Source organism: Canis lupus, chromosome 36 (assembly GCF_048164855.1).
Source record: "Canis lupus baileyi chromosome 36, mCanLup2.hap1, whole genome shotgun sequence".
Classification (NCBI taxonomy): Eukaryota; Metazoa; Chordata; class Mammalia; order Carnivora; family Canidae; genus Canis; species Canis lupus.
The window spans coordinates 7,816,315-7,841,583 of record NC_132873.1 but is presented as its reverse complement, the minus strand read 5'-3'; the positions used below and the strand labels follow the sequence as shown (position 1 = coordinate 7,841,583).

General features: G+C 43.5%; 1 protein-coding gene across 2 annotated transcripts; it reads left to right on the top strand.

The window, feature by feature from the left end:
• The first annotated feature begins 52 nt into the window (after positions 1-52).
• On the top strand, positions 53-21,929 carry TMEM169 (transmembrane protein 169). 2 transcript variants are annotated; one of them, XM_072813555.1, is made up of 4 exons: positions 53-162; positions 620-848; positions 17,082-17,446; positions 19,562-21,929. In XM_072813555.1, the coding sequence occupies exons 3-4, from the start codon at positions 17,176-17,178 to the stop codon at positions 20,182-20,184; spliced, it is 894 nt and encodes a 297-aa protein (XP_072669656.1). In that variant the 5' UTR covers positions 53-162; positions 620-848; positions 17,082-17,175; the 3' UTR covers positions 20,185-21,929. The 2 variants fall into 2 exon arrangements, with proteins under 2 accessions (XP_072669656.1, XP_072669657.1); XM_072813556.1 differs by having other exon boundaries at positions 620-743; positions 19,562-21,290.
• Positions 21,930-25,269: the final 3,340 nt, after the last annotated feature.

Below are 25,269 nucleotides of genomic sequence, written 5' to 3'. Positions count from 1 at the left end.
GCCCCCGCCCCCGAGGCCCCGCCCCCGCCTTGGCCCCGCCCCCGAGGCCCCGCCCCCGCCGCCGCGGCTCCGCAGCCTCCCCGCGCGCGGCTGCTCCCCCGCGGCGGTGCCCGCTTGCCCGGGCCTGGGTCCTGCGCCGGACTTTGGCCCCGGCATGCGCAGGTGAGACGCTGTCGTTCCTTGCCGTTCGTTTCTGCTTTTGTGTTCACACTTCGGTGCCATTGCGGTGGCTGGAGGATGGGAAGCGGACAAAAAGCGGGCGCGTGCTCGATTTCCAAAAATCCCCGGTGCTCCCTCCAGCCCTCGCGGTTAATTAAGATGAAATCTCCGGGGGCATCCGGGGAAGCAGAGGCTGCAGCTCGGGAGCCGTGCTGCTGCGCCCGCCCTGGCTGCGGACCCCGGAGGGAGGGAGGGAGGGAGGGAGGGAGGGAGGGCGGCAGCTTGGCCTCCGGATCCTGTCACCCTCCGGAAGGGATGCTGGGGCTCGGGGGGTGGGGTGGGGGTGCAGTGGCAGTTATCCACAGCGCCCAGATAATACATGGTTTTAAAAATAACTGGAGCCCACTTCCACCTCCCCTCCCTTCCCCTTCCCCTTCCCCTTCCCCCCCACCCTCCCCAGCTCAGGAATGAAGGGAAGAGGCGACCTTTACCAGACTGGAGACCTAATCCATCTCAACCCGGCTGCTGCAGAAACTGATGAGTCCAGGGGTGTGTGCTTCCTGCAAGGACGCATGCGGCTCCAGGTGTGTGTGTGTGAGATCCTCTCTTCTAATTCATTCCCTGTGCAGGGAGGCCAGCAGCCAGCGCCTGGGGACAGTTTCTCATCCACGGTTTAATGCCCAGTAATGGTAAGTTATTATTCAGATCCTCCTCCGTATTGTTCACCTTGCTTCATGCTGTCAGCCCCCCCCCCCCCCCCCCCCCAGAGTTAGCTTATACCTGGACTGGCCTAGTGAGACTTGGCCTAAGAATATGGCAGAGCTAGGGAATGCGTGTGGTGCTGTGGTCTTCACAATCCAGGGAAGATGCTATTTCTGTCTGCTGTGAGAGTACAGTATTTTCCCCGACAAGGTATTAAAGTGACGTAAAAGCAACAAATGCCATCATTCTTTTGTTGGGCCCACCGACCAGCTAATTGTTCACAAAGTGAATTAGAAATGGGTCTTGTTAAAGGTGGAATCAGACATCACTTCCTCTCTGATCCTGTATCCCCGTGCCCTTCTCTGACCTTCTTTAAGAAATACTTGCCCAGGTAGCCCCGGTGGTGCAGTGTCTCTGCCTCTCTCTCTCTCTCTGTCTCTATGAATAAATAAATAAAATTAAAAAAAAAAAAAAAGAAATACTTGCCCGGGGCACCTGGGTGGCTCAGTCAGTGAAGCATCTGATTCTTGATTTGGCTCAGGTCATGATCTCTGCGTTGTGAGATCGAGCCCCACATTGGGCTCTGCACTGGGCACCCGCTTGAGATTCTTTCTCTCCCTCTCCCTCTGCCCCTAACCACCCTACCCCCTAATCCCTGGGCGTTTTTTCTCTCTCTAAAAAAAAAAGAAAATTAAGAGAAGTACTTGCCCTTCTCTCTTTGTTGATGACAGATTCCAATCTACACTCATTAAGGAAAAGGAGAAATCAATCCCTTTTGCCTTCTGCTTCCCAGTTGCTAGAGTGTGCTTTGATTCCAATGACAAAGTATTTTTTTTTAACAGCAAGAGAAATAGTGACTCAGTTTTAAGGAATTTCTTATTCCAGAAAATTCCATAACCTTCTTTCTTAAGAGCAGAGAACACTTTAAATTTCTTTTAAAGATGCTTTTAGCACAGATGTCACATAACATGATTTGCTATCTGGTCTGCACTTGTGGATTCACAGAGCTCGGCCAGCGTGGGTCAGTGTGGGCCTGGCTCTACTGCAGCCTCGTATGGACAGCTGAGGGGACTGAGGGGTTCTGCAGTCCTCCAGCGAAAAGGTGACTGGCCTGGCTTTAAGCCACTTTTGCCCGCTAAGGATGACAAGGAGCCATTCCTTGGCTCAAGGAAGTTGCAATCTGATTAGAAAGCTCTCTTTCACAGTCTAGAGAGAGTCTGTGATTGACAGAGATGTTGGAGTCCCTCTGAGAGATCTGTTCAAATGAAAAGGCATCTTTGGCTCCATCATTTTAATTCTGGCTCCTAGTTGAGCCATCTCTTCCCACAGCATCCACAGCATCCCAAGGGATGCTCCTTTGGCGGAATCAAGTGCTACCCTGGGCTCTGCATCACTGCCCCCTTTGTCCCAGGGAAAAAGACGTCTCCTGGGCCACGATCCTTCCACACTCCCACTCTGTCACACCCTATTAGCACCGACTCCCTTCATCTTCTGAGATGCTCTGGCCCTCACCCATCTTCCCACCCCTCCCCCACCCCATCTGCCTGCTAGCTTCATTTTCTTCCTGCCTCAAAGCAGCTGCTGGCTCACACCGACAGGGGCCAGTGAGATCCTCCACATTCAGACTCACAGAATCTCAGTGCTAACAGAATGTCGGTGAGGCATCCAATCACCCCTCCACCCCCGCCTTGAAGCAAGAGCTGTCCTGAACTGAACCAGCTCCCACAAATAAGACGCTAAGCTAGTTCCCGGTGTTCTGCTAATATCTACTGAGTACTTATCATGTGGCAGGGACTGTTCTAGGCACGGTGGATACAGAAAAGTGGCCAGGACAGTTAGCTGTCCTTGCTTTTGTAGTGTTTTGATTCCAGCATGGAGGTATGATGGGAGAGAGAATAGGGGGTGGAAGGTGTACATGTGCCTGAGGTCAGTTAGTGAAGATCCAATTTTACAGCTCTTAACAATATGAAGATGCTCAAGCTCTTTGTAAGCCACTACCCTCGCTACCAGGAACCATTTCCTGAGTAGACGGCCAGGTGCCTCCAGATGATGAACCAGTCCAGGTGGGAGAGCATTGACCAAGAAGATACTGCTCACCCTACCAGGACCGTGAAGGAACGGGATGCAGTCTAACTCATAGCCAATTCACAGCAACTGGCAGGAGGTTAGGGTTTAAAGTTGCTGTTCCATCATTGTTCCAATCATTTAACATCAGTTTGAGCTAAATTCTCTTCCACCTTTACGTTGGTGAGACTGTCTTCCTAAAGGAAGCTATTGGTAATTTTTAGTGGTAAAATGGTAAGCGTTTCATTTCCGAGCTGGCGTAGTGCATCTCGTGGTGGTAAACCAACAATGCTATATTGGAAGAGTATGGCTACCCCCAGACAGCTGCTATGTGCCCTTTGGGTGCCAGATACAGAAACGAGAGAACAGAAAGAGCAATAAGGTTGGAGTAAGGCAAGTTCACTGTAGTAAGAGTAGTAAATTGGCTTGAGAACGATCATACTCCACCCTTCCAGCCCCGGGTTGGGTTCCTTGGAAGAGGGGGATGTGACCATCTGGGTAAAGGTACAAAAAGCAACCCTGGAGGAGTGGAGAATAAAAAAAAAAAAAACAAGGGATCCCTGGGTGGCGCAGCGGTTTGGCGCCTGCCTTTGACCCAGGGCGCGATCCTGGAGACCCGGGATCGTGTCCCACATCAGGCTCCCAGTACATGGAGCCTGCTTCTCCCTCTACCTATGTCTCTGCCTCTCTCTCTCTCTCACTGTGTGCTTATCATAAATAAATAAAAAAATAAAATTAAAAAAAAAAAAACAAAAAACACAGCTCCCGATTGTTCTTAAATCAATGGCCCAGGCCACACTGATCTGGAAGCTTTATAAACCAGAGGGGGCAAAATAACGGACCTCTTAGTGGTTTGTCTACATGGTAACTTATTTAAATTTGGACTAATCACAACAATTAAAGCCAGGAACTTTAACATGAAATTCCAAACAACCCATACCAAATGGGTCTGCATTTCTCTATGAAAGCAGTTGGCTGGATAGTGGGCTTGGTGGGTGGGAGAGAGGGAAACGACAACTTCCTATTGATAATTTCCTGTTTTTGGAAGAGGCCTGTGCTCTTGTGTTTACCATAGCCACCCCCAATCCCCCGACTCCTTATTGTAGCCAGAAGGTAAGCCTTGGTGTCATTGCCATTTATTAGCTTTTTCCAGCCATAATTCATCCATGTAGGTTACATTCTTTCCTGTAGTGTACCTTAGGGCAGAGGCTTCAAAGCTTTCTGGTTCCTCCACCCACCAAATCCCCAAGTTCTGCTGGGTATCTGGATGGGTTTGGAGAAGATACTGGAACACATTTGCTCCTATGACCACCTGGGACCAGAGAACTGTGAGCAGCCTCCGGGGAAATCATGCCTGATAGTGAGAGGTCTTTGAACCGGTGGCAGTGGACTACCGCTGCTGAGGTGTGTGTTTTGGGCAGGGCTGGGGTGGGGGCGGCGGTGGGGGGGGGGTCAGTTAGTGACTGAGTGATTGGGAACTGGCCAGTGGGAAGCAAGGAAGAGAGTCCTTTGTTATGACAGCCTAACAAAGGCCCAATATGCTCATCTTGTGGTGTGATTTTTGGTTTTTACTTAATGCCTAAGAGCTGTTGATCTTTTCTTTCTTTCTTTCTTTCTTTCTTTCTTTCTTTCTTTCTTTCTTTCTTTCTTTCTTTCTTTCTTTCTTTCTTTCTTTCTTTCTTTCTTTCTTTCTTTTTTTTAAGATTTTACTTACTTATTTGATGGAGAGAAGGGGGTGGAGAGAAAGAAAGCAGAAACAGGGGGAGCTGCAGGAGGAGAGGAAAAAGTAGGCTTCCCACTGAACAGGGAGCCTGACATGGAGCTCGATCCCAGAATCTGGGATCATGACCTGAGCTGAAGGCAGACGCTTAACCGAGTGAGCCACCCAGACTCCTGTATTAATCATCTTCTTCTTTTTTTTTTTTTTTATCGATCTTCTTTTAATAAAAATTCTCACTGGATACTGTCTAGCCCACTATGAGCAGAGAATACTAGCTGTCTTAGTCTTCCCAGGCTGCTATAATAAAAATGCCACATACTGGGTGGCTTAAATAATATACATTTTTTTTTTCTCATAGTTCTGGATGCTAGAAAGTCCAAGATCAAGGTACTGGCAGATTCAGTGTCTGGTGAGAGCATGATTCCTAGGTGGCCATTTGGTTGCTGTGTCCTCACATGGCCGAAATTGCAAGAAAGTTCTCTGGGATCTCTTTTATAAGGACACTAATCTCATGTGTGAGGGCTTCACCCTCATAACCTAATCACCTCCCAAAGACTCTACCTCCTCCTACCGTCACTTGGGGTTATGATTTCAACATAAGAATTTGAGAGGGCCACCAACATTCAGCCCATAGTAGTACATAGTGTATTGGACTCTCCAGTGGGTTTCTGGTAGGGCTGAGCCAGCATCAATATGATATCCTTTGTACTGGACACCTGAGTTTTAGAATTCCTAGCCCACTCTAGAAGATAAAAACCCCATTACCAGGGTACCATTTTATGCTCCAACTTTGAAATGTTGAGATGTGTATCAAGATCTGCCTATGCATCAAGGCTGACAAATTAGAACACAGTAAAGAGGGTGAGACATAAAATAGCTTTTTGGACAATCCTATCTAGTATATTAGATGGGATTTCTGTGTGGTTGCCTTAGAAGACCAAAATAATCCTGGATTAAAAGAAGATAAATATTGGGGTGCCTGGGTGGTGCAGTCAGTTAAGTGGCCAACTCTTAATTTCAGCTCAGGTCATGATCTCAAGGTTGTGAGATCAAGCCCCAGGTCAGGCTTCACACTCAGTGGAGAATCTGCTTGAGATTGTCTCTCCCTCTGGCTCTACTGCTTGTACTCTCACTCTCTCTCTAAAATAAATCTTAAAAAAAAAAAAAAAAAAAAAAACAAGTTAAACATTTTTCTTTCAAAATACAATCCAGAGGGGATCCCTGGGTGGCGCTGCGGTTTGGCGCCTGCTTTTGGCCCAGGGCACGATCCTGGAGACCCGGGATTGAATCCCACGTTGGGCCCCCAGTGCATGGAGCCTGCTTCTCCCTCTGCCTGTGTCTCTGCCTCTCTCTCTCTCTCTCTGTGTGACTATCATAAATAAATAAAAATTAAAAAAAAAAAGACAAAATACAATCCAGAGGAAGAGGGTTTATGGCTTTCCCAGTGGCTTTAATTCTTTTTGTCTCAGTCCACTGTCATCTCTGTGGGGTTGCCTTTGTCTGCATGGCCAAGGATGCCTCATCAAGTTTACATTCCAGCTCTCAAGAAAGTGAAAAGAGGAAGGAGAGGGCCAAGCCGGGAAGTTGCACACATCACATCTACTCATATCCCTTTGGTCAGAGACTAGTCATACGATCACACCTGCCACAAAGAATGCTGAGAAATTTTATCTGTAGGAGGGAAGTCATGTGACCTGCAGAACCCTCCATTATTGGAGGAGAAAATAGATACAGGAGGAGTACCTATCAGTTGCACCATAACATGGCTTATTCGCATAGAGGAACTTTTTAATGTCTTTTTTTTTTTAATTAAAAAAAAAAACTATTTTTAAGTAATCTCTACCCCCAATGTGGGCCTTGAACTTACAGCCTCAAAAGATCAAGAGTCACACACCATCCACTGAGCCAACCAGGCACCCTTTAATGTCTCTTTATTAAACTTTCCTTCAGTCTTAGTCTTTGACACGATCAGGGTAATCTTTAATTGCTACCAATTCAAATTGCCCCCCCAAACCAAAATCAATCCAGTCACTTAAAATTTGCTTATTGAACACCTATGTGTTGGCCTACCTCTACCTCTGCGGTACCATTTCCTAGAGCTTGTAGTCTAATAGAGGAGATAGAAAATAAGCAAAATAACAAAATAGAACTTAATTACAGATGTCAGTAAGTGTTGTACAGGAAACAGACTATTGTGATAAAGAATCATAAAAGGCAAGGCAGGGAACCTATTTTAGGTTTGGTGTCAGGACAGCTTCGGAGGAGCTGACAAGTAAACAGAGACTTGGGAAATACAAAGATGATGGCCATGTGACAGGGCAAGATTGAAGCAGATACCAGGAAGGCAGACAGTATGTAAGGCCTCAAGTGGGAAAACATTTAGTGTTCCTGAGGAAAGCATAGGCAGCCAGTGTGATTATAGGAGGTATAGATGAAGGAGGTGGTATATTGGCAGGATGGGGAGGTGCCACATCACTCAGGTCCTTTAGGCAATATGAAAAGGTTTGAATTATGTTTTATACCAATGAGAAGTCAGTGGAGGTTTTAAGCAGAAAATGGCAGGGTTTTATTTATGTTGTCAAAAGATCTTTCTTACTGCTGAGTGGAGAATTGATTGGAAGACAGTGGGAGTAGAAGTCAGAAGATAAGGAGCATTTTTTAGAATCACACATAAGAAAAGATGGCCTTGGGGCTCCTGGTTGGCTCAGTTGGCTAAGCATATGACTCTTTGATTTTGGTTCAGGTCATGGTGTCAGGGCCCTGGGATCAAGCTCCGTGTGCAACTCCATGCTGGGCTCTGCATGTGCAGGCTGAGTTCACGCTCTCAAATAAATGCATAAAATAAAAAAGAAAGAGGAAAGAAAGAAAGAAAGAAAGAAAGAAAGAAAGAAAGGAAGGAAGGAAGGAAGGAAGGAAGGAAGGAAGGAAGGAAGGAAGGAAGGAAGAAAGAAAGAGAAAGAAAGAAAGAAAGAAAAGAAAGAAAGAAAGAAAGAAAGAAAGAAAGAAAGAAAGAAGAAAGAAAGAAAGAAAGAAAGAAAGAAAGAAAGAAAGAAAGAAAGAAAGAAAAAAGATGGCCTCTTAGACAAGAATGGCAGCAACAGAAATTGGAAAAAGTGGTGGATGAATTTACGAATTGTCTGGAGAATTTTCTTCAAGAGTGGCTTAAAACCAGTTGTTTTATGCATGAGAGCCTAAGCATGTTCTTTAAACCCTATTTTTTCCCTTAGGATTACCAAGAATTTAGAGTTAATGGTTGATTGAGATTAGTGTCCTGCTATATCATAATCATTAATCATCCTTGTACCACAGAAGTGGAGGATGGGTGAGGGCTAACTTCCAAAGAGCAAAGTCTTGTCTCTTAATTCTATTGATGAAAGCCTTGGAAACTGAGGAAATTTGTTTTGCTCCGTCTTTTATGGAGTTTAAAAGGAAAAAGAAATGTTTAGCTTCTCAGATCATATTAACAGATAAAAAATATATTAACAGTATAATAAAGTGTACAAAAACAGGGAAGATAATCAGACATTCCTTTCTTAACAGTTATAACCTATTTTTAAAAATATTTTATTTTTTTATTTGAGAGAGAGAGAAAGAGAAAAAGAGAGCAGGAGGTGGTGGGGGAGGGAGGAGCAGAGGGAGAGGGACAAACCAATTTCACACCAGGCGGGGAACTCAACCCAGCACTCAGTTTCACAACCAAGATCATGACTTGGGCCGAAATCAAGAGTCAGATGCTTAACTGACTGAGCCACCCAGGTGCCCCCAGTTATATCCTATTTCTGAATAGGCATTTTTTCTTCCTCTCTGTCCTATCAGGTCAATAAGGACATATTGAGTGTCTGCTACACGTCTAGCCATAGGGTCTCCCCATTGGAGGTGAAGAAGTATAAGACAGGTCTTGCTTTCTAAAATTTTATAATCTCCCTGGGAAGGTAAATGAAAAATAATGAAGCCATTCATACTCAATACAAGATGATATGAAAGGCTGCATAATTAAGCACTGAGAGGGTGTAGTAGAGATGACAAATGCTACTGAAATACAGAGTAGAAGGCGGCAATAGAAAGGGATCGGAAGCTAACATTTATGGAAGTATGAATCCATCTAAGGTATTTTATACTTGAGCACTCATTCCATTCTCCCCACTCTTCTACAATAATAGGATAGGGGTGGGGACAGACAGGTGGGCTAGAGTAGTCACAGAAGGGGACGTGAGTGAGTGAGTCTGTCTTGAGTAAGGCTTGAAACAGGTAGAGAAGAGTGAAGATGGTGATGTAACCAACATAAATGCATGTGTTGACTAGTCATGTTGTGGGGAAGGGGAAAAATTGATACTAAGCCCTAGCATGGGGCATAAATATGCAGAGCCTCAAACACCAGGCAGACCCTTTAGATATAGTTGAGTCAGTGATGGCAAGATAGTGATGATGACTGGACAACATAAAAATGATGGTTTTTTGTTGTTACTCACCATTTAAAATGGTTAAGGAAGAATCTGAGATGGAAGGCTAGAAACCAACTTGAGGAAGTAGTAGTAGAGCTATATTCCAGGGATCCCTGGGTGGCTCAGAGGTTGAGCGCCTGCCATCAGCCCAGGGCGTGATCCTGGAGACCTGGGATCGAGTCCCACGTCGGGCTCCCTGCATGGAGCCTGCTTCTCCCTCTGCCTGTGTCTCTGCCTCTCTCTCTGTGTGTCTCTCATGAATAAATAAATAAAATCTTAAAAAAAACCCAACAAACTATTCCAGCATTTGGGGGGAGTAGAAATTCAAATGAAGACATTAACAAAGAGATTTCATAGGAATGAGTGGCAGGACTTAGAGACTGATTACTATTAAAGACATAAGAATATATCCCTAACATGGGAAATGAATTCATCAAAGACAACTCTAGACAATTCTTAGACAATGCTAAGTATAGAATCTTGGGTAAATGCTGGCAGATAGCATGGTACCATGAATAAAACATGGGCCTTAAAAATAGCAAACCTGGGTGTAAGTCTCTGCCCCCACTACTATGTAACCTGGGCAAATTACTTCTCTAAATGGGAATAATAGTTCCTACTTAGAAAAAATAGTGTCTACTTCATTAGTTTGCTGAGACAAATAATATGATCACTGTAAAACACCTAGAACAGCACCTGACACACAGTAAACATCCAAGAAGTTTTAGTTGTTACTAATTTTAAGTCCAAATGTCCTCATTCATAAAATGCTGTTTGTTTCTTAAGATGCTTAGGACAGTTGTACAATATCTGGCACATAGTATTGTCCAAAAAAAAATGTTAGAATGGAATTAAATGGGAGAACCATGTCTGAGCAATTAACACAGGGACTAACGAATCATACAATCAGCAAATGTTATGTTTTGTGAGAATAGGCACAACATAAATGTTGTAAGGTTTCCTTCTCCATCCCTTTTCCTTTCCTTCCCCCTTTATCTATCCTCTTAGTAACACTGAGATTAAGTCTTCTAGAAATAAAGATGATGAATTTGGTTTGAACATGCATAGCCAGAAATGATGAGATATTTAAGTGGAGAATATCCACTAGGCTGCTAGAAGTACATCTGAATGAATCATTAACTCTTGACATCTATATTTGGGCGTGCTTGGCATAGAGGTGTCTTGTAGAGGTAGGCAGGAAGACTGCATATTCCAACAGGAGGAAGACAATGTATTATTGAGAATAGAGGGCAATCAGTTGAGAATTGAGTCTCAAAAGCATTGGCAATTATGGGTGGAGGAGACAGACAAGGGTACAAAGGAGGCAAAAGGAAGATTGGAGAGGTAGCAAGAGAATGAAGGAAGAAAATCAAAGGAAGTAAGGGAAGGTTCAAGAAAGACCTGGAAGTAAGCAGAATTAGGGCTCTGGTATGGACAAGGAGAATAAGAAAGGTAAAATCATCACTGTAGTCACATTGCTGACTTTTAAGGCTGTATTCCACACAGAAAAGAGTGGCTCTATCACCAAAGGAAAGAGGAATGAGGTTCGGGCAACAAAAGCCAAAACAACCAAACAAACAAAAAACCCAAAGCATACACAAAAACCACCAAATAAAACAAAAACCCTTCAGTTGTCTACTGCAGCCACCACTAAAACTTCCTTCGTCTAAATTTTGGTGGGAAAATTCTGGGCTTTTGAAGTTATGCAACTTAGACTTAAATCCAGGTTCTCTTACTTCTTTATGTAACAGTGAGCTTGTTGAGATGTGCGTTGAGATGTAAGCTAAAGAACATATAACTTACAGCCTGTCCTATAAGGCTTGATAGATGCTCATTTCCTGGCCAATTTTTTATCTTTCCAAATGATTTACCTGTGTGTATACAGGGTGTGTGTGTGTGTGTGTGTGTGTGTGTGTGTGTGTGTGTGTTAAAAAGAGGCTTGGGAGAAGGGAGGATAAGATGGTAAAGGGAACGGGATATTGAGAGGATGAATAGATAATGACTGTAGACTATTTGATGGAGAAGCTTAGTTACAAAAGAGAAAAACAAGACATAGGTAGAGTTAGTAGCAAAGTAAAGCTGATTTTTCCACATTGGGAATTCTGGGTTTGTTTGCAGGCAAAAAGGAACCAGCAAAGGGGAGAAGTTGGAGCTATTAGAGAGGGAAGAAATCAAGAATAAGAAAGAGATAGGATCAAGAATACAGTTGAGGGGACACCTGACTGGCTCAATCAGAAGAGCACATGACTCTTAATCTTGGGATCATGAGTTTGAGCTCCACCTTGGCGGGAGAGATTATTCAATAAATAAACTTAAAAAAAAAAAAAAAGTATAGTTGAAGTGGTCAAGAAGAATATACACCAGATCACTTACCCTGAGGGAAACCAGACACTGTTGAGAGGATACTCAAACAACCCATGGAGAGGCCCGCATAGTGAGGAACTGAGTCAGCACCACGCAAGTGTGCCATCTTGGAAGCAGATCCTCTGAGCCCTTCCAAGCCTTCAAATGAGTGCTGCCCTGCCATCTTCAGAGACCTAGAGACAGACCTATCCAACTAAGGCACTCTCACATTTCTGACCCAGAAAATCTATTCACAGGAGAACCACAAAGATTTGAAGAGAATTCTATTGACAGAATACTTAAAAGAGTTCAGAGACTGTCCAAAACAAAAAAGGCCTTTGGAGCCCAAAATTCTGTAGGTGGGAAGCAGACTAAGAAGTCGACTCCCCACCCAGCTGAGACACTCTCCAATTACTGACACAGAGAACTGTGTAGGATAGTACAGCCCTCTAAACTTGGGGTAATTTGTTACAAGACAGTAGATAACTGATACACCTTGTTCTGACCCCATCTGGTATTTCAGCCTCACAGCGAATAGAGTTACAAAGTTCCCACAAATTTAGGAAAAGACTGTTCTATGGGCCTAACAAGTAGTCACCAGAAGAAGTTTTAAACCTGTTTGCTCGGGATCCCTGGGTGGCGCAGCGGTTTGGCGCCTGCCTTCGGCCCAGGGCGCGATCCCGGAGACCCGGGATCGGATCCCACGTCGGGCTCCCGGTGCATGGAGCCTGCTTCTTCCTCTGCCTGTGTCTCTGCCTCTCTCTCTCTCTTTGTGTGACTATCATAAAAAAAAAAAAAAAAAAAAAAAAAAAACAAAACAAACCTGTTTGCTCAACAGCTCTCTGTGTGAATATGATTTAGAATGCCCACTCATTAGTGGAAGTCCCTGGCTTCCAATAGGCAGCCAGTCAGCAGCAAATTCACTGACCTGACTGACTTTTAGAAATGAAGGATGGACTCTAATGGGCTGGTTTCTTTTTCTTTCTTTTTTCTTTTCTTTTCTTTTCTTTTCTTTTCTTTTCTTTTCTTTTCTTTTCTTTTCTTTTCTTTTCTTTTCTTTTCTCTTTCTTTTCTTTTTTCTTTTCTTTTCTTTTTTTTCTCTTCTCTTCTCTTCTCTTCCCTTCTCTTCTCTTCTCTTCTCTTCTCTTCTCTCCTCTCCTCTCCTCTCCTCTCCTCTCCTCTCCTCTTCTCTTTCTTTTCTTTCTTTCATTTTATTTACTTTTTCACAAGAGACCCAGAGAGAGGCAGAGACAGGAGAAGCAGTCTCCAAGCAAGGAGCCCAATATGGGACTCAATCCCGGGACTCTGGAATCATGCCCTGAGCCGAAGGCAGACGCTCAACTGCTGAGAGGGAGGCGTCCCAGTGGGCTGGTTTCTAAAACCATGTCCACTGAGGGAAGTTGTTGTTAATCAACTGAACAGGTTCAAAACTTGTTCTGATGGCTATCTTTTACCACAGCTACCAAACAAATCGGGCCATTTTGTACTCTCACATCATGGGGGTTTTTTGTTTTGGTATTTTTTGTTTGTTTTTTGGTTTTTGTTTTGAAGTGAATCAGGGACAGTTACCTGTTTTGCAAGTAGACCCTGGCTGGGTACCTGTCTAAAAATAGCTGTGCCCGAAGCAGGGCATAGATCCCTAAGGTGAATTACCAGGAGCTCACCATTTCTTTATATTTCATGCTTTCTCTAAAGGATTTTAATGGGGTCTCTAAGGGTCATTTCCTCTTTTGCTTATAGATAGAATTGTTCCTCCCACCACTCCATCACCTTACAAGATAGCCAAGTTTGTCTTTACATCCTCAAGAGACACTAGTGCTTCTCTTGACTCCTGTTTTCTGTATTATTCTGTCCTACGGCTCCAGAAACTTCCTGTTACCTAACACTGGTCTCTCTCATTGTGGCCACCCAAAACGGAAGAGTTAGAACACTACACATGTTATCTGTTTGCAAAACCCCATTAATAGTGATTATTAATCACTAATCACATGCATGCCTGATGCATAGAGAAGTCCAAAGAGACAAAGAGAAGATGTTTTTATTAGGTTTTGGAAGGAAATTGGAGAAGGTTGTTTTAAACAAAAATATATTGAAAAACAAGAGTTTGGGATCCCTGGGTGGCGCAGCGGTTTAGCGCCTGCCTTTGGCCCAGGGCGCGATCCTGGAGACCTGGGATCGAATCCCACGTCGGGCTCCCGGTGCATGGAGCCTGCTTCTCCCTCTGCCTGTGTGTCTCTGCCTCTCTCTCTCTCTCTCTCTCTCTCTCTCTCTGTGACTATCATAAATAAATAAAAATTAAAAAAAAAACATAATCATTACCATCAATAGCATTAAAAAAAAGAAAAACAAGAGTTTGAGGGATGCGTGGGTGGCTCAGTGGTTGAGCATCTGCCTTAGGCTCAAGGTCATGATTCTGGGTGTCTGGGATCAAGTCCCAATCAGGCTCCCAATCGGGAGCCTGCTTCTCCCTCTGACTGTATCTCTGCTTCTCTCTCTATGTGTCTCATGAATAAATAAATAAATCGTAAAAAAAAAAAAAAAAAAAAAAAAAGAAAGCAAAACAAGGGCCTGAGGTTGTGGCTGTTTCTCATTGGCTGCAAGCAGTGTTTAGTGCATTGTTGTTGAGGGAAGGAGGAATCATTCTTCCTTTTCAGGAAAGCAGGAGATGAAATTCCTATGTGAAAGTGGCCTACATGTCAAGAGGGCTGGCTCAGTTGGAGGAACATGCGACTCTTGATCTCAGGGGTGCGAGTTCAAGCCCCACGATGGGTGTAGAGATTACTTAAATAAATACAACTTTTAAAAAAAGATAATTGTCAATCTAATTCTTAACTTCCTCTTTCTGCTGGTTGTGCAGGCTGCAAGGAGTGGTACGTGTATGAGAGAGCTCCCCTGTCAGGGCTTCCCAACTCTATTTTAAATGAAATTTCTTTTATTTATTTTCACACTCTCAAGCTCTGATATTTGTACACTCAGAGTAGATATAAAGTGGTGTGTTCATAGGTCACCTGCATCACAGAATTACCTTGGTATGCTTACACAGTATTGGTTTTACGAGAGGATTTGCATTAGGGAAAACATTTTTTTTTGCGGGGGGAGGGAACATTTTTGTATTAAATACAGACTCTTAGAAAGTAGAATTCAAAATTCACATCCATTTTTAACAACAAACCCCTAACCTTAGGGACATCTACACACAGCCTATCCTTTCTGTCCTTTCTGGCTGGATGTCCACTCTTCTGTATTGGGGCTACTTCGGTAGGAGAGCATTGTTTGAGCTTATTGATACCATTAAGGCAAACCTCAACACTCAATTAAGTGTTTACTAGGCACTCAATATTAAGGCAAACTCAAGATTCTAATAGTTGGGTTCCATAACCCAGCTTCTCTTCAGACCACTTAAATCTTTGGTTGGGTTTCTTGTTTTCTGATCAGTTTATCTTGGGAAGCGTTTGTGTTCTGGATCTTTCTGTTCTTGGACCCGTCACCTAAGTTTGAAGTCCAGCAAGTTGTATGCATAGGATTATGAGGATAATGACACTTCTGTTCAAACAGCCCTCCTGCTCCAGGCAAAGTTAGGCTGTGAGGATGTCTTATTACCTTCCAGTTCTACCTATGGGCATTTTCACTTCTGTCACTCAGTACCTTCTTTGTTCCAGTCCCTGGACTATGTTCCCAGGACACAAAGATGATTGAGAGTAAATATTTATAATCTAGTGGCAAGACAGATATGAAAATTAACAATTAAAGGGGAAAGGAGAACATGGGCAAAGTGCAGTAGGGCAGAAGTTACTCGCTGAGAAGGTAGCTCAGCCTTTGGAGTGAAAAGTCATTCCATTGGTCTGAAGATGCATCCAAATTTTAGAAACACTGAGATAAGAAAAAAAAATGTGTGTTTGGCATTTGAAGTTGGCACTCTTATGTGATAATATCAAAGATGCATAATTTTAAGACATGAGATTTGCTTCAAACTGAGTGGCATTTGGTGCCTAGCTAGATTTTTTAACTTATTTTTGTCCTCCCCTCCTGGTTGGGCCAGCCCACTAGCTATAGGGGCCATTTAATACAAATGAGAGGAGAAGCCTCGTTATTGGGGATAGAGAGAAATCAAGGAATATGCATGTGGGATTGAAAGAAAGGAAATATGCAAAGACCACTGAAAGAAAATGAGGATTTGGAAATTGAGAATAAAAGTAACAGAAAGCCGGCAGTCTGGAATCACTAGAGAGTGGCCAGTCTCCAGAATCCTGGGGTGGCAGGATTGTGAGTAGAATCTGGCAATTCTCAATTGTAAATATAGCTATTTGTGAATGGAGAAGCTTATTTGGTAAATAGGTCAGAATTTTTCATATTAATAAAAACTGTCGGGATCCCTGGGTGGCGCAGCGGTTTAGCGCCTGCCTTTGGCCCAGGGCGTGATCCTGGAGACCCGGGATCAAATCCCATGTCGGGCTCCCTGTGCATGGAGCCTGCTTTTCCCTCTGCCTACGTCTCTGCCTCTCTCTCTCTCTGTGTGACTATCATAAATAAATAAATAAATAAAAAATAAAATAAAATAAAATAAAATAAAATAAAAGCTGTCACTGTAGTCATTAAAGAAAGATGTTTTCTCAGTATAATTACCAATAATAATGGATAACAACAAGGCCCCTTGCCTCCTTTACCAAGTTTAAAACTGGGTTTGTTAAAAGTTCATGAGAGTATTTTGGCTAATAATGAAGAAATGAGAGAATGGGAATATCACCATTTTCTAACTTCTAATGAATTAATAGGTCTAGCCAATATTATCAATGGCTACTAATTTCACCAAAAAATAAAAAAAATAAAAAAAAATAAAGGCCTCTATAATGCTGTCTGGCCGTAATAACCAACCAAAAACATTCCAACATAAATCTGATCAAGCCCATTTAGCTACCAATTTATAGGAAATACATGATTCAAAGGAATACCCTACAGGAATGCAATCAGCAAAATCTAGACTGAGAATCTGCAAGGTAAATGACCTGCTTTCTTTAATAAAGAAATTGGAAGGAAAATAATTGGAGGGCCCAGCATATACACCTGGCCAATACAGTAGTCAGTAGCTACATGTGGCTATTTTAAGATTGATTAGAATTCAATTAAAAAAGAAAAAGCAGGGCAGCTGGGTGGCTCAGCGGTTTAGTGCCGCCTTCAGCCCAGGGTGTGATGCTGGAGCCCCGGGATTGAGTCCCACATCAGGCTCCCTGCATGGAGCCTACTTCTCTCTCTTTTGGATGGCCCCAGCCATCCAAATCATCATGTTTGGTGGGAGTGAGAATAGTTCTTAAATCCCATTTATCTATAAAGCTTCCTCACCCGAATTCCTTATACTCAACATCTCCCAGCTAAACTGATGGGTTTTGCATAATATTATAAGTTTACATAAATGACAAAAATATTATTGCCACACAAATAAAATTTTATTTATTCACCACAACCCAATCTTGAGAGAGTATCTCCGTAGCACTCCCAAAACACAGCGTTAAGATAAGTGAAGGGAGGAGAAGCCTTCATGCCAAGTTGAGAATCATTTCCCAGCCCCCTTCCCCTCTCATCCTATTTCCTTCCCATTGATAACTTTGCTTTCTTATCTCTCCTGTGGAACTTATTGATGCAACATCTTTGCACAGCCCCATCCAGGAAGAAGCTCTGTGATGTGTGAATCGTGAGTTTGCTCAAGCAAGTCAGACCCTTCCCACGGAATAAGTAGACCTGAGGACTAGGATGGAAGAGCTGGCACCAGTAGAAGGCCATGGCCAGCTCCCAAGCCCCCACCAGGGCTCTCTCAGGAAGGTCGTGGCTGCTGCCTTGGCCCTGGATGGGGAATCCACGATGGGTCGCAGGAAAAAGAAGAGGAAAGAGTCCCGCCCAGAATCTATCATCATCTACCGTTCAGAAAATGACAAACTGGAGGAGGAGCCCGGGGAACTAGAAGGTGGAGACCAGCCTAAAGAAGAGGAGGGAGATGATTTCCTAGACTATCCTGCGGATGATGGTAAGTCTCTGGGGCCACTTACTTTAAACCACGGGAAGGAATGAGGATTCTCCAGAGGACAGGGATTTGCTCACTCACCTCTTTTGTCTTGTTGATACATTTCTTCTTGCGATGTTACAGTCTTCGTTCAACAAATCGGCAGTATTTATTAAGCATTTATAATGTTCTCTTCTCAGTGATGTGGAGATCTCTGTCCTTTCTGAACTCTTAGTGTAATAGAACAGACCGATTCATACACAAAAATTAGTAATACAAGTAGACTATGCTAATTAATTATTGATTTTTAAGACTATCTAATTATTTAATACATATAAGATAAAGAAGCTAATAGTGGGCTTTTATAATAATCAGGAAAATGCAAATTATAACAGCCGTGGGTTATAATATTCCTCCACATGTAAGCTGACGAAAAATTGGGTAAACTTAGGATAACATCAATGTGAGAAAATATACCTCAAGTGAAATGGGATCTGTTTTACCCACTTTGTAGGGAAATTTATTGATATTTATTAAATTCAAACTGTGTGTATCTTGTGTTCTAGAAATTCTCAGAATCTACCCCATGAAACTTATGCTCATGGGCATAAGGATGCATGTATAAAAACATCTGTTGAAGCCATGGAGTGTCCGGATTAAGCATCACCATGCAGCAATAGATGGATGGGGTAGATCTATTTGTGTAGATTAATTGATGTCTAAGACATAGGCCCACAGTGGACAAGACAAGCAACGTCCCTGCTCTTGTACAGTTTACCTTCTAGTCAAGGGAAGACAGTGAATAAGGCAGTAAATACAAGGTAATTTCAGGTAGTGGTATGAGTTGCAAAGACAATAAACCATGGTGATGGGAAGAGAACTGGTGAAGGGTGTGGGGGAAGAGATTGCATGGCCATATGAAGACCTCTGGGAAGTGACGCTTGAGCTCATCAAGATGAAATGAAGGACCAGCCATGAAATGCTCTTGGCAGAGCTTTTAGAGGAGAGGGAGCAGTAGGGGCAAAGATCCTAAGATGGAAGGTGTTGGGAAAATTGTACAACCCATCTACCTGTGTAGTCAAAATCTCTGCCACTCTCCTGAGCCCTGCTCTTTAGGTGGGTCCATTCTATTCCTCTTCCAGTCATGGAGCAAGGAACCTAGCCTATCTATAATCTCCCCTACCTCCACTTCTAGACTACATTTCACATACCAAGGGCCACAGGCTTCTGTGTTTTAATATCTCCAATCTCACTCCAGGATGGCCAAAGGATGGCCATTTGATGGTGATGGTGGTGGTGGTGTGTGGGTATGTGTATATGGTGGGTATACACGTGTGGTATGTGTGATACGTGTGTCCAGAGCTTGGACATGAGGTCTGAGATGTCCACAGACATGAGGAAGCCTCCTCTCATGGAAGCATAAGTACAGGGATAAGCAGATAAGCAGGGAAGAGGAGTGAACTGTCCAGCACTATGATATGCACACAGCACAATCTTCACACACACTAGTGGATATTCATGTACCTATAAACTAGAAATAAGATTATTATGAAGTGGTGTCTGTGGCAAAATTCCTCATACCCTTCCATATCACAGAGATCATGCCAAGATTGAGGCCCAGAAAGTGGAGAGAGAAATTAAAAAGCAACAACTTTCTTTACAGTTTTTTCAGAGTCCATGTGTGTGGAGTGAGAGTTCCCTGGGGGAAGTAATAATACCAATAATCACCTTCCTGAGGGAGATCCACTCCATCCGTGCCTGAGTAATTGACTCTAGGACTGTGCCAGGTGCTGTAAAAACAGGAACTGTTGGGGGGCCTGGGTGGCTCAGTTGGTTAAGCATCTGCCTTTGGCTCAGGTCCTAGGATCAAGTCCTAAGTCCTGAGTCAGGCTCCTTGCTCAACAGGGAGTCTGCCTTTCCCTCTCCCTCTGCTTGCTACTCTACCTGCTTGTGGTCTCTTTGTGTGTCAAATAAATAAATACAATCTTTAAAAACAAAAAGCCTTAAAAAAATTAAAAAATAAATAAATAAAAACAAAAAGCCCCAGGAACTGTTGTATTCAGCCCCCAGCTCAAGTGATGACACTGTGGTGAAATGTCCACATTCTGACCTTGACTTCACCTCCTTGATCCTCTGCAGGGATGTGGAACATGCCCATGGACAGCCGCTATGTCACATTAACTGGGACCATCACACGAGGAAAGAAAAAGGGCCAGATGGTGGACATCCATGTCACACTGACGGAAAAGGAGCTGCAAGAATTGACCAAGCCTCAAGGGTCATCAAGGGAGATAACACCTGAAGACAGAAAGGCCTGCCAAATGGGAGCAGACCGTGGGCCCCATGTGGTCCTCTGGACGCTGGTCTGTCTGCCTGTGGTCTTTATCCTCTCTTTTGTTGTCTCTTTCTACTATGGCACTATCACCTGGTACAACATCTTCCTTGTGTACAACGAGGAGAGGACCTTTTGGCACAAGATCTCGTGTTGCCCTTGCCTCATTCTCTTCTATCCAGTGCTCATCATGGCCATGGCCTCTTCCCTGGGCCTCTATGCCGCTGTGGTCCAGCTCTCATGGTCCTGGGGAGCATGGTGGCAAGCTGCCCGGGACATGGAGAAAGGCTTCTGCGGTTGGCTCTGCAGCAAGCTAGGTCTGGAGGACTGTTCTCCCTACAGCATTGTAGAGTTGCTTGAATCTGACAATATTTCAGGCAATCTCTCCAACAAGGACCCCATCCAGGAAGTAGAAACTTCCACTGTCTAAACTTCCAACATCGTATGTTCTTCTCTCGTCCCAGTAGCCTATATGCTGTCTTCCAATTGCAGAAGATTCTTTCTTTAAATTAGCCCCCTACCTCTCACAGTTCTGGAAAATTGTAGCCCACACTGTTCTGTTCTACCATCTTGGTGGTTCCAGGAGCGCAGGGAACAGAAAAGCAATTTATGCCAAAGCTGTGTATCCATGGATGAATTCTCATATCCTGCCCTAAAATGACCATTGATCTGGGACAAGGAGCTCAGTTCTAAGTTCAGGAGTTTGAAGATGTTACTGGTGCCTGGAAACCAGGGGAGTATGTGACTAAATGTGACAGGGGAAAAGGGAGACTCCAGGAAGACCAAGTTCACCAAAAAGATAATAAGTAGGATGGAGAGAAACACTTAGGACAGGGCTACCACAGTGCAGCAGGATGTGAAGATTTTTGTGCATTACTTAGATTTTAATATAGTGGCATGTAATGCAAATCCTAAAATATCAGTGGTTTAAACAGGATAGAAGTTTCATTCTTTCTTGTGCAGAAGTCTGGAGGCCGACCATCAGGGTACCTGACCAAGTCATCCAAATCCCAGGCTTTATTTCCCTACCATTGGGATGTAGCCCTTTGTCCTTGTAAGGAGACTTCAGGGAAGTCTCACTCAACACTTCCTATCTTTCATTGGCCAGGCCTTGGTCACATGACCTCACAGGCGAAAGAGGCTGGGAAATGTAGTCTCTTAGTTGGGCAGCTATAGTCTACGCAAAATATTTGGGTTCTGCTAATTTAAGCAAAAAAAGAAAACATGGCTATTTTGGTAGGCATAAAAGAGTCTCTGCCTCCTGGTAATTATTTAAATATATTCAGGTCCCAAACTGCTAATATAGTTGTATTTATTTATTTATTTATTTAGGACTGAATGTTACATAGAGAATTTATACATAGACACTAGCTACATATACTGTGTATATGCTACCAATAGATGTTAGCAGCTCTTGTACTTTGCAATTAGTCTGTAATGTCATGTGGTTTCAGGGTTTTTAGAAAGGAAGAGTGAAGAGTTGAATATAATTAGTAGCATAACTTTTTTCCTGGTAGTGAAGGCAGGACTGGGGAGTGATAGTTAATATAATCTACATATTAAAGACTGTGGAGGGAGGGCTTGCAAACTTCACCCAACAGGTTTCAGTAGCCCTAAGTGCTCAGACAGGATTAGCCTTCGGTTGTTTGGCAAGACCTCACAGCCTCACTCACTCAGACCCTGCTGGAATATCTTGGCTGTGCTGTGAAACTTGTGTCCTCCTGGCCACTAAGGGGTGTACACCAGATGAATCTAGATTCATAGAATCTGAACTTTTTTTTCTATTTAAATTTATTCCAGAGGCTAATTTCAAAAAATCAAATCCCAAGAGGTGAAGATTTTTTTTTTTTTTTTTGAGGTTTGGGTCTTTACAAGAACACCTGATGCCCATTTCTTGTTCATGTCTCAGGAAGAAGCTGTGTTAAGAACTGTGAATCAAACCAGATGGGTCAGTAGTGCTCTCCCACAGAAGGACAGGGACATTTGCCTAAAGTATGTTGAACACCGTTTTCAGAAGAACGCCCTTTAAAAACAACAGCAACAACTATTATTAGTTTCACACAAAACAAAACTGCCCAGCATTTTTGAAAGTAACCTTGGTGCTCTCTGGTGCTTTTGCAAAAATGTAAACAATTGAAATGAAGACAAAATAAAAATAAAATTGAATTAACGTTGTTTGCATGGTCTTTGAATTTCTCCAAAGTTGCTTTGAGTGCTACAATTTCCAGAAAAAGGTGAGTGTGGTGGCTGACCTATGTATATATAACGATCTTAATATGGATCCTTAGGTCTGGACTCTTTCCACGTACAAGTTACTTATGGAGATTCCTTTTAGGTGGACTGTTTCCACAGACCACATATTTACCTATAACCTAATGTGATGTTGGAACTGCAGGTCACATTTTTTCCTGGAATTAGGGAAATCAATGGTCAAGGCCAAAAATAATCAATATTAAAATATAGGGGCTGTGGTAGAATGGAGGAGGATGGGGTGAGGGTGGGGCCCAAGGGATATTGAAATGAAGTGGACATGGCCCTCATCCTAGTTAGGCTCACAACCTAGAGGAAGAAACTGAAATCATTTCAGAAGGGCTCTAAGAAGGTATGTAAAAGCCCAGAAGCAGGAAAACTTAACCACTTACCTACTGATTTTGAGCAACACCTTCATATTGATTCAAGTCCAAGGGGGAATAAACCCTTTATTCTCCAGGATTTTCAGTGAAACAAGATGCTAAGTCTTAAAAAGTTTAGATAACCTGAAAGTTTCACCCCAAACTTCAGTTTTGCAGTGTTCCAAATGCTTAGTGGCTAACATCATTTCCTCTGCCCCCACCCTCTGCCCTTGAGACACAAACAAGCAGAGGTACTAGAATCTCTTCTATTTCTTCCAGGAAACAAACAAACCTGCCCTGGAGGAGGTGAGTGTGAGAGATTGGGGAAGAGGGAGAGACAAGAGGGATAAAGGGGGGGGGGGGGGGGAAGAGAAATGCATACAAGATAAAAGCACTGAAATGGTTGACACAAAATGAACAAACCTTTCAGAATCTCTGAAAGTAAGAAAGAGTTTTTTTATTCAAGCCAAAGTTAGGACAGCTGCCAGGGAAATGCACTCTTCACAGGGCAGAAAATGATCTGGAAAATGAAGTTATAGGGATGGTACCTTTTTCACTGAGATTATAGATTAGCATACAGGCAGGAATCATGAGTTTTAGCGTAAAGGGATGTGAGGAATAGGATTATTGATCAGTAACTCCAGGAAGGACAAGATAGTTTTCTTTCGTCATTCACAAAGATGTGCAATGCCCGTGTGGCAGCCCATAACCAAGGTTTGGGTCTGAATGAGGGTTACATACAGTTGATGAGGGAGCAGGAGGCCAGCTGAGGACAAAGCACAAGCTGACACCCCACTCCCAGGTGGGCTATGTGTGACCTTCCTCAGGCACTCCTGGCTGCCCCAAAACTAAGGGAAAGGAAAAACTAATGGTTAATAGAGTTCACAGTCCAGTGGGATGGGAGTCTCCCTCAGTTTACAAATCTCTTGATTTACTAGAAAAAAGCATTCTTATCAAGACCCTAACTTCCAGGGACCCATAGACTTAATTTCCTGGAGCCCTAACATCACCCATACATCCACATTGATGTGGGAAACAAAGGTAGAAGGGAATGTAAATTAAATTTCCTTATAACCTGCAGCCCATTAACCAGGACTTGTGATAGGCAGACTATAACATTCTTCCAGGAAACTCCCAACTGTCCTACTGTTTTGCTTTACTAAAGGGAAAAATAATTTTAACTTGACAATGGCAAGGCCTCCAATCTTATAGGTCCTCTTTAGCATAAGAATGTTCTTTAGAAAACCTCCCTTTTCCAATGTCCCCCAACTCCCAAGTATATATTTTTTTAAAGATTTTATTTATTCATTCATGAGAGACAGAGAGAGAGGCAGAGACATAAGCAGAGGGAGAAGCAGGCTCCATGCAGGGAGCCCGATGCAGGACTCGATCCCGGGACTCTGGGATCATGCCCTGAGCCGAAGGCAGAGGCTCAACCGCTGGGCCACCCAGGTGTCCCTCCCAAGTATATAATTGATGAAATTTTGGAATATAAGTGAAGTTTGGTGGGGTGTGGTCCGGAGCCAAGACCAAGAAAGAATTCTTGAGAGGTCTTTGGTGCAAAATGGTGGTTTTATTAAAGCCTGAGGACAGGACCCATGGGCAGAAACAGCTGCTGCCCCGGGCCTGTGAGGAGTGGTTAATTATATAGCTGGGAGTTGGGAAGGGTTTGGGGATAGCCCACTCTCTAAGGAATTCTGGAAGCAAGGTTTCCAGGACCTTGAGGTGGCTAGTTATTGTTGGGAAAAGGTCACTTATTACCATCTAATAAAACCTTAATCACGAGACCTTTCATTTTTTTTAAATTTTTATTTACTTATGATAGTCACAGAGAGAGAGGGAGAGGCAGAGACACAGGCAGAGGGAGAAGCAGGCTCCATGCACCAGGAGCCCGACGTGGGATTCGATCCCGGGTCTCCAGGATCGCACCCTGCGCCAAAGGCAGGCACCAAACCGCTGCGCCACCCAGGGATCCCCTCATGAGACCTTTCAGATGTATACCCATGGGCCATATGCTTAGGGGATGATGGCTAACTCGTATCTTGGGGATTTAGAGATAGGAAATTTCTAATGGAATTTCTTAAAAAGATTTTATGTATTTATTCATGAGAGACACAGAGAGAGGCAGAAACACAGGCAGAGGGAGAAGCAGGCTCCCTACCTCCAGGGAACCCAATGTGGGACTAGATCCCAGGACTCCGGGATCACAACCTGGGCCAAAGGCAGATGCTCCACCACTGAGCCACCCAGGTGCCCTAAGGGAATTTTTATATGTTCAAATAGACTCACAGGGTCCTGGGTGTTGGGCTAAGATTGCCTTTGCCCTTAGCAAAGTATGAACCTTGAGGCAGAGGCAGCGGAGGAATGTCCCTCTGCCTAATTCAAACATTTGTCAATGTACTGCCCCAGGCTTGTACTTTGTACTGTTAGCCCAGTTCCCCCATCATTTGCCCCCTGAACAATTTTGACCCTTAAATCTTTAAGGTTGTTGAAGGTGGAAGGTCTCATCTTCTGTAACTTTTTCCTACTGAGTAGGGGTGTAGAGAGGCCCCTACCCATGGGTTAATATTGGTCAGTTGGGGAAGGTATGGGGGAGTTATGAAAGGTGGAGACAGTTGAATCCAACAAGGACAACACATGAACCTCCTTGGGTAGAAAGGATCATCTGTCAGCTGGAAGTTATGGCAGTGGAGTATTCGCAGTAGGCAGGGAGACACCAGAAACAACAAAATAAGGTTAATATTATAATGAGAAAGTAAAGACCTTTGACATCAACCTTTGATAATTTTCCTCTAGTCCAGGAGTTTAAAGCAATAACTAAAGAGAGATTGTTTAAAGCACCAATTTGAGTATTCATGTCAGATAGAAACCCAGAAATATTTCTGTGGTCATTTGGAATGTAT

Coding starts and splice junctions, on each gene's coding strand:
- TMEM169 (XM_072813555.1), top strand. CDS start 17,176: ATGGAAGAGCTGGCACCAGTAGAAGGCCATGGCCAGCTCCCAAGCCCC. Junction 17,447..19,561: donor AGACTATCCTGCGGATGATG/GTAAGTCTCTGG, acceptor GATCCTCTGCAG/GGATGTGGAACATGCCCATG.